This window comes from Microtus ochrogaster, unplaced genomic scaffold (assembly GCF_000317375.1).
Source record: "Microtus ochrogaster isolate Prairie Vole_2 unplaced genomic scaffold, MicOch1.0 UNK1, whole genome shotgun sequence".
In the NCBI taxonomy this organism is placed as follows: domain Eukaryota; kingdom Metazoa; phylum Chordata; class Mammalia; order Rodentia; family Cricetidae; genus Microtus; species Microtus ochrogaster.
The window spans coordinates 38,213,839-38,223,072 of record NW_004949099.1 but is presented as its reverse complement, the minus strand read 5'-3'; the positions used below and the strand labels follow the sequence as shown (position 1 = coordinate 38,223,072).

The following is a 9,234-nucleotide window of genomic DNA, read 5'->3' as shown; positions in this document are numbered from 1 at the left end:
CAGGGTGACATAAATCCCAGGTAGGTTCCCTCAGTCTTTTCTTTTTTAAAAAATATTTATTTATTTATTATGTATACAATATTCTGTCTGTGTGTATATGCCTGCAGGCCAGAAGAGGGCACCAGATCTCATTACAGATGGTTGTGAGCCACCATGTAGTTGCTGGGAATTAAACTCAGGACCTGCGGAGGAGCAGGCAATGCTCTTAAGAGCAATGGCTCTCTGAGCCACCTCTCAGCCCCCCCAGTCTTTTCTATAACTCACTCCTGTTCCCGAAAGCTTGTCTGGATACCTGATCCGCCATGAAGACAGCCAGTTCTCAGGTGAAGACCTCCTCTCGTCCCAAAGGAGGCTCCCCCTCGTCCCAAGGAAGTCAGGATGGATGCTGACCTGAGCTGGGATCTGAAATTCAGGCCTGGACTGCAGGTAGGTTCTGCCAAAGTAGCCTAGTGTGGACAGCCTTCATTTATTCCCTGAATGTGGACCTGGCATGTGGCCTAAGCCAGATCATGCTAAACTCTGTGAGCCCAGACTTAACATCCTAACCAGGCAATAGGCCAGTCCATAGCCTCACAGGGAGCAGACAGACGGCACAAAGCAGACATTAGTCTTCCTTGAGGGCTCTGTAGCTGCTTCCTGGAAACGCGGACTGGAATTTGGAGAGTGTGTTGGGTGGGCCTTGGGGGTGTCAGCCAGTGGAAGGGGGAAGAGAGGGCGTCACAAAACTGCAAGCAGCTCTGGGCTAATAAGGGTGGGAAGAAAAGGCCACAACCTTGGAACTGCACTCCTCTGCCTGGCACCCTGAGCAGGTCTTCTCCAGAGGAAAGGCTGGCTTCTCAGGTACAGGCTTATGGGCATACAAGCTGGAATTGGGCTACCCAGCCCCAGCCCAGAGGTCCCCAACTCACCAGGACCTAGGTTTTCACATCTTTCCCCACTCTCCCTTTGGGGGAGCTCCCCAGAGGACAGAAGGACAGGTCCAGGGCCAGCTGTACTCTCTCCAATGTCTTGTGGTGTGCCCAATAGTATGTGATGTGGGTGGGCCAGCAGGGTGGAGGCCCAGTGGCTTCTTACTGTGGTAGCTTTTCTCTAAAATTCAGAGTGGAGCAGGCCCTCAGTTTCTGCCAAGTGGGATGATGGGCCAGGCTCTGCCTCTGCTAGCCACCTCTGGGTGTCTCCACCGGGTGCTCTGTCAATCCCTGGTGCATCCGCTTTGAAAATCTGGTACCCAGCTGCCCACTGCTCTGCCTCAACATCCATGTGTTCCCAGGTCAGCTCTGCCCCAGCCTGTCGGCGGTCGGCTTGACAGACGGCGGCTAGTTACGGACTCTGCCGCCCCTTTTCCGCCAGCGGGTGATCCTGATCTGCAGCCCCTCTGAGGGCCAGGCTTAAGAAGAAAGGTGGAGGCCCGGGTTCCGGGCCTGCAGCTCTCACGTGCTTTCCCGGCCACCCCCCTCCCGCCCTGCGTCGAGGCGGCCAAGCCTGTTCCTCTTCCCCGGTCGCGATTGCGACAGGCCGGCCTCTGCTCCCAGAGCTCCCTGCCCCCGCCCCCGGCCGGCTCTCTCCACTCCCACTTCCTGAGCCCGGCGCTGGAGCCCTGGAGGCCAGGCCCGGCCGCTCCCGGCCCCCGGGGGCACGTCGGCCCAGCCGCCAGGCTTGGGAAGTCGTGGCCAACGCTGCTCAGGACGTCCGGGCTTCCCACCTTCCTCCCAGGCCTCCACCCGGTCTGGTCAGCCGACCCGAAAGGCCGCCATGCGCCTGCCTGGGGCCTCTCCCTGCGGCCTGGTCTGGGGGCCACTTCTGCTGGGACTCTGCGGGATCCTGATGGCAGCCCAGCCCCCGCTGGTGAGGGAGGGGCTAGGTGGGATGGGCCAGGTGAGAAAGAGGGCCTGGGCAAACTTCTCTCCAGCCCTTCTTCCCACAGAGCTGACCCTGCCTTGTTCTCTGTCTCCGCCTCTCCCTGGAAGGTGCCCCCGTATCGCATAGAAAACCAAACTTGCTGGGACCAGGAGAAGGAATACTATGAGCCTAAGCATCAAGTCTGCTGCTCCCGCTGTCCCCCAGGTGAGAACAGTGGCCCCAGGAAGCCCGGGTGGTAGAGGTGGGTCCGAATGACACCAACACTGGTAAACCTAGATGGGAGAGAGAGACGGGAGAAGCATTAGCCATTGTCACACTGAGACTTGAAGAGGTGGCTGCATAGCCATGAAGACGGGATGGGGACAAAGAGGCCAAGGAGGGGCTCTGTGGCATGCAGCAAGTGGCGCAGATAGACTCCTGATACCCCTCTTCCCCTCCCAGGCAAGTTTGTCTCCGCTGTATGCAGCCACAGCCAAGACACAGCTTGCGAGACTTGCCCCGATAATTACTACAATGAATACTGGAACCATCTCTCCATCTGCCAGCTCTGCCGCTCCTGTGACTCTGGTGAGTGGGGATCCACCTGGATGATGGATACAGCTGCGACCCGGGCCCCTCTCTGACTCTCCCTCTCCTCTCCCTTCCAGTGCTGGGCTTCGAGGAGGTTGCTGCTTGCGCCAGTGATCGAAAACCTGAGTGTCGCTGTAAGCCAGGGATGACCTGTGTGTATTTGGACAATGAGTGTGTGCACTGCGAGCAACCTGTAGTGTGCCAGCCTGGCACGGAAGCCGAGGTTACAGGTCAGAGGTCACTGAAGGCAGCCAGTGAAAGGAGGCTGGGTGTTAAGGGCTAGGAGCTCTGCAAGGTGTCCTTTGGGGACTCCCCACTGGAGTTCTCTTTGACAGAAAATATCGTTCCTTGCAAAAGGCTCACAGGCTGGGGTCTGCCAAGTCATGAATTGGGACAGGTGTGAGGTACTTAGAAGGTGGCTCCTGTCAGCACTGGGGGGAAGCCTGGGGAAACTGGCAGGCTAAAGCCAAGCTGGGAAGGTAACAGTTATATTGGCATGAAGGCTTGGCATGAAGGCGGCATCAAGAAGCCCACAGCTGGGCTCACGCTTGTCCACTCACTCTGACTGGCCTGCCTTTCTTTTGCCAGATGAAGCTATGGATACTGACATCGCCTGTGTCCCCTGCAAGCCAGGATATTTCCAGAACACTTCTTCCCCTACAGCCCGCTGCCAACCCCATACCAGGTGAGAGTGCCCCTTCCCAGACTCCCCCCCCCCCAACTCTAGGAAGCCCTACTGTTGTCATTCCCGTCATCTTTGGCTTCATATGCTTGCCTGGCCATTCCCACACCATGTGTTCCTAGAGCACCAGGTACCAAGGAGAACAGCAAGAGCTCATAGTCCTGTTTCCTCCACAGGTGTGAGACCCAGGGCCTGGTGGAGGTGGCTCCAGGCAGCGCCAGCTCTGACACCATCTGTAGAAATCCATCAGAGCCAGGTGAGAGGCGGGGCTGAGGTCCAAAAGGTAGGATCTGGGGGAAACGCCTCGTCTTCCTCATCCAGAAAATCGGGGAAATGGGCGTCTTTCCTCCCAGGATTAGGCCGAGAAAGAAACATTCCTTCTAAAGCCATTGGAGGGGCTGGCATAGTGGCAGAGTGTTTGCCTGGGATGCATGAGGTCCTGGGTTTGAACCTAAGTGCCACCTAAAGAAGAAACAAAACTTGGAAAGCTAGGTGTGGTGGCATACCCATTTCATCCCCAGCACTTAGAGGATCGAGGCAGGAGGATCAAGAGTTTGGGGGCAGCCTGGGCTCCTGAGTGAGACTGTCTCGGGGGTGGGAATAGACTATATTCTTACACACTATAAAAATTACATCTGCTATGCTAGGAAACCCCCGTGTGCTGCGATGTAATTCCGACTGACTCTGTCATTATCCTGAAGTCCCTTCCATTCTCGGCCTCCCCGCAGGATTCCTTTCCTAATTGAATACCACCTCATTGTTCAGTTATACACGATGAGGAGTCATGCTCCTCATCTGACTCTTTCTAGGTTTCTCTCTTGGTTTCCCGTCTTCTAGGAAGCTCACGGGTTTCCCAGCCTGGTGGCTGACTGAGGGTTGTTCTGAAGACTGTAACCATTGCTAACTGGCAGAATGGAGTAGCATTTCTGAATGGGCAGAGATTTGTGGTTATAGCTTCCAGGTATTGCGAGCTACCCTGAGCTCCTCAGTGATCCCACTTACTCTGCTCAATAATTCTGTAAAGTGGACTTGTTCACCCTCACTGATGGGAAGAGGAAACTGAGGCATTAAATGGTTTGCCTGAGATCACCCCGGGGGTGGGGGTGGGGTGTAAATCTTGTGATTCGCGGCTGTGTCTGAGACTTTCTCACATGGGGCCCGTTTATAAGGTACACGTGCTGTAAAACTTTTTGAGAATGTGTCCCAGGTGTGGTGACACATGCCTGTCACCCCTGCATTGGGAGGTGGAGGCAGGACTTTGAGGTTGGGCCCGATGAGACCTGCTCTCTGAGAGAGGGAGCAGGGAGAGAGGATGAAAATTAACTAAACTTCACCCATTGAACTTAGAGCTCTTCTCCTCTTACGTCTCCGTCTGGCTCTTCCCACGCGTTCCTATGCATTTCTAGTTGTATAATTTTGTTTTCTTTACTAAGAGTGGAGTAATAAAAGTGTTTATCATGTGACATTTTTTTGAGGGGGGAGTTGACACACGTTGAGTAGATGCGAACCGCTGAGCTATCCCCCATCCCCTATATCCTAGCCTTTCAGTTAACAGAGATCACAAATATTTTCCTAAGACCTCTCAGAAATTCTCAACTCTGCATCAAATGTCAAGGACAGACATCACTGTCACTAGCATTCCAGAGCAAGGGTTTTAGCCAGTGGGTCTGTTAACTGCTTCTTTTACATCTGACAGACCAGTGCTCGAATAGGCAAACTGACTTAAAAGACAGGCTCCTAGGCGTGCAGACTCCTGGTTCAGTTTCTCCGTGCCTTGCATTCTTCCCTCCCTTCGGCCACAGCTGTGGGTGAATCAGTGTGGGCAAGCCTGGGAAACCAAAGTCCTCTCTCTCTGCCTCTTTCCTTCCTGAGCCCCGCCATGAGCAAGGGAGTGGGCAGCTTGGAACTCTTACTCTCCCCGAGAGCCATAGACTGGGCTCAGAAGTAAGGTTCTCACAGGCGCAATCTCAGGTCCGGTTACAGAACCGGGGCTCTCCCCCTTAGACCCAAACACCACCTCCCCTCCCTGCTGCCTTTCACATACTTCTGGCCTTGAAAACCAGCTGTCAAAGCATCCTTCATGTACTGACTGCAAGCGTTCTAGACATCACCACTCAGGGCAGTCCCTCATGTGGTCAAGAGATCCTTCCCGAAGTCAGCCTCCGCCCCTTGTCACAGTAAATGGCTCCAAAGAGGGAAAAGGCTGCCTGATGTCTGGGAGAAGCACCCCCCCATCCTCACCCCCTGCCTCCCCCACCCCCGTCCTCTGGTGGCCTCACTCTTGTCTGCCTTCCTGGCAGGAACAATGCTGCTGCTGGCCGTTCTGCTGCCACTGGTCTGTCTGCTGCTCTTCAGCACCACCCTGGCCTGCACCTGGATGAGGCACCCCTCTCTCTGCAGAAAGCTGGGTAGGAAGGAGACACGTGGAGGTGGTAGTGGAGGGGAGGGATATTCAAGGACAAACTCTGGTGCACAAGGCTCTCAGGTGCTGGATACTCTCTCTAGCCTCTCATGCCGAGGCTAGAGATGAGGGTAGCTGTACTGACTTCCGCTAGGACCCTAGGGTTGGCAGCACACGGTGGTGGGGACAGGGGTTGAAGGTTAGGAACTGCAGGCCTCACAACCCGTTTTGGTTTTCATTTCAGGTACTCTGCTCAAGCGGCATCCAGAGGTAAAGGAGTAGAAGTCAGCAAGGAGGGGCGGGGCGGCGAGGTCAGGAAGGTGGACTCCGTTCATTCCACTGATTGCTTGCTGAGCGGCCTTGTTCCAGCCGCCATGCCTGGCACCAGCATACAGGCTGAGGAAGAGCCTCTCTCCCTGGAGTCTGCGAAAGAATAAAATTCAAAGGCTGGGATGTTAGGGCCCTTAGCTAGCATGTACAAGGACCTGGGCTCCTTTGCCAGTATCACCGAGGGGTGGCAGAATCACAATTGTACCATCACGACACTTGGAGACTGAGACAGAAGGCTCACCATGAGTTTGTGGCCAGCCTGGGGTTCTATAGTGAAATTCAGGGCAGCCTGGGCTAGAATAAGAGCCTGTCTCAAACATAACAAAACCATGACAGCAATAATAATGATATATAAAGAATAATTGTGTATCAGGTGGCAGCCGTAATGAAAGTGAGCTGGCCAGTGAGTGGCAGGTGGGCAGGGAAGGCCTCTCGGATGCACTGATGACTCGAGCAGGGAGTTGAAGAAATAAGGGAGCTAACGAGGGGACTCTTGAAGATAGTGCTCTAGAAACTGCAAAGGTCCTGAGGCATGGTGAGGCACAGATGCAGACAACGAATGCATTGCCAGAATACAAGGGAAAGGGCGTGGGGTCTAAGGTACGATGAAGTCTAGCCTCTGATGTCGGCGGCTTCTCTCTCTTTCTCTTCTACAGGGAGAAGAATCTCCCCCCTGCCCCCCTCCAAGAGCCAACCCAGATTTCCCTGACCTGGCCGAGCCACTACTACCCACGTCTGGGGACTTGTCCCCAGCCCCTGCTGGACCCCCAGTTACCCCAGTCTTGGAGGAAGTGGTGCTTCAACAGCAGAGTCCCCTGGTCCAGGCCAGGGAGCTGGAGACTGATCCTGGGGAACACAGCCAGGTGGCGCACGGTGAGCTGGACAAGCCATGGGGAGAAAGGAGTGTGGGGAGGAAGGGAGGGATGGCAGTGGTTGACAGGGAGAAAGAATAAGGTCCAGATGAAATAAAAAGATCCAGAGGCAAAACAGAAGGGAAGAGTCTGAGAGAAACAGAGGAGTGTGTTCAGCACCTCAGAGAGCTATAGAGAAGCTGGGGTGTGGGCACACCTGCATCCCCAGCACTGGAAACAGGAGGACCAGGATATCAGAGCCATCCTCCACTACACAGCCATTTTAGGCCAGCCTGGGCTATGTGAGACTCTGACTCAGAGGAGGGAATAGCAAATGAGAGGTGGAGTTGCGAGGAAGGAGAATTCCGGAAATACCTTTCTCATTTCGCCTTCTCTCTCACAGGTGCAAATGGCATTCATGTGACCGGAGGGTCCGTGACTGTCACTGGCAATATCTATATATACAATGGGCCAGTGCTGGGGGGAACACGGGGTCCTGGAGATCCCCCCGCTTCCCCTGACCCTCCATACCCCACTCCTGAAGAAGGAGCCCCTGATCCTTCTGTGCTCTCCACACCTTACCAGGAAGATGGCAAAGCTTGGCATCTGGCTGAGACAGAGACACTAGGGTGCCATGCCCTCTGACAGGGCCGAGGAACCTACATGCCGCCTGATGCCTGATGGTATCTGAGAAACGCAAGGAGGACAGAGTCCATCACCTTCTCCTCGAGGCTGCTCTACCCACCAGAACTCACAGGGTCTGGGGAGGCTCTGAGAAGCAGAAGCCTAAGAGACTAAGCCTCAGACACCTCTTCAGAGCAGAACCGGACACTGGCAAGGCACAGTGCCTGCCCAGGACTCTGACTACTGTCTGAGCGAGCCTGAAACTTCGTGGCGGACACCAGTCCCAGAGGCTGCACACATTCAGCCTCAGACACAGGCAAGGCTTGTGACCCTAGCCGCTGCCCACCATGCCTCCCTGGCCCTTAAACATGGCAAAGGAGGGAGCAGGTCACAGGGTCAGTGGCAAGGACATCCCCTGGACCTTGCAAGGCTTCGTGGTGCTCATCCCCAACTTTCACAGGCCTTGAGGACTCATACCATGTGGACCAAGACAGACCCTGGGTGAAGATAAAGCCACGTGGAGGAGCATCCCTCCCTTGCTCCTGGGGGAGAGGATGGTGAGACAGTGAGAGCGGGGGTTTGGGTATCGTTATCGGGTATCCAGGAGAACAGGAGAAAAATGGCAAGTGTATTTATAAATTGTAACCACCTGCAAATAAAGTCAAGATTGAGAGCCTTTACTTTCTCGGGTTTTATAGAGAAACACTAGACCATTAGGACAAAATCAACGGCAAAGTTGAAGACACAAAAATATCGTCTTTCAAAGGTGCTCCTGGAAGGGGTCCCTAAGATTGGTTCAGATAGTGTCCGTATTAAGCAACAGTGTCTGAGTATTTGCAGAGAAATATTGTAGGCATTCAAAACACCTACAATATGGACCGACTCGGTCCTCTCAGAAACCCATGAGGCACGTCCTCCCTTGACACAGGAGAAGACAGACTCAGAGGGAGTCATTTGTTCAAGTCAGTTGCAAATGGCAAGGGGGTTTGTGCCCAAGTAGCCCTGCATAAATGTCTTTCAGTGGTCCTGTTTTTCACAGGCAGCAAGTCTCAGCACACACCCAAACATCCAGCTGTGCACAGTGGAAATCAGGGTTGGCGGAAAGGATTAATGGGTACTCTATATCCACCGTGAGGGAGGCCAACTTCAGCTCTATTGGAGAACAGAAATCTGGGCTAGCTGAATCCTAGCTCAGAGGGAGCAGTGTGTGTGTGTGTGTGTGTGTGTGTGTGTGTGTGTGTGTGTGTGTGTGTGTGTGTGTGTTATCTTTATTAAAAAGTAATAATAAAAAACTGTAATGTCTCTTGCCCCTTCATTGGTAAATGCTTGCTGCTCATGCATGTATCCACCATACCACCCGGCAGAGGTGACCCAGAGCCTGACGGATTGCTCAGAGCTGACTGTTCCTTCCATAAAAGGCAACTCTTGTAGATCCAAGTGTTAGGAGCTCAGTGGCTGGCCTTCATCAAGACGGTATGGCAGGAAAACACACATCCCAGGAGTCTGAGTGGATGGGTTATTTAAGGTTGACTATGAGAACTGGATCCAACTCCCTTCTGCACAGAGCAATGCTTGGCCACATCGTCACCAAGATAAATCTCTGTCATGCTAGAGCCGGATGACACGGATCCTTAATAATCATTCCAATGTGTTAGATTTTTAAAATTACTACAAGCTGTTCAATAAAATTAAGTGGGGGAGGACTCAAAGAAATAGTGTTCCCGGGCCAACAGGACGGCTCAGCAGGTAAGGGCGCTGGATGCCAAGGATGCCAAGCCTGATGACAACTCTGATCTGCAGAACCCGCATGGTGAAAGTAGAGAAACGGACTCCTAAAAACCGTCCTCTAATCTCCATGTGTGCATTCTCTCTCTCTCTCTCTTTCTCTCTCTCTCTCTCTCTCTCTCTCTCTCTCT

General features: G+C 53.8%; 1 protein-coding gene across 2 annotated transcripts; it reads left to right on the top strand.

The window, feature by feature from the left end:
- The first annotated feature begins 1,587 nt into the window (after positions 1-1,587).
- Positions 1,588-7,996, top strand: Ltbr (lymphotoxin beta receptor). 2 transcript variants are annotated; one of them, XM_005365246.2, is made up of 10 exons: positions 1,588-1,845; positions 1,968-2,064; positions 2,302-2,427; positions 2,508-2,660; positions 3,019-3,115; positions 3,289-3,368; positions 5,413-5,520; positions 5,758-5,783; positions 6,500-6,716; positions 7,098-7,996. In XM_005365246.2, the coding sequence occupies exons 1-10, from the start codon at positions 1,753-1,755 to the stop codon at positions 7,337-7,339; spliced, it is 1,239 nt and encodes a 412-aa protein (XP_005365303.1). In that variant the 5' UTR covers positions 1,588-1,752; the 3' UTR covers positions 7,340-7,996. The 2 variants fall into 2 exon arrangements, with proteins under 2 accessions (XP_005365303.1, XP_013208332.2); XM_013352878.2 differs by having other exon boundaries at positions 1,588-1,875.
- Positions 7,997-9,234: the final 1,238 nt, after the last annotated feature.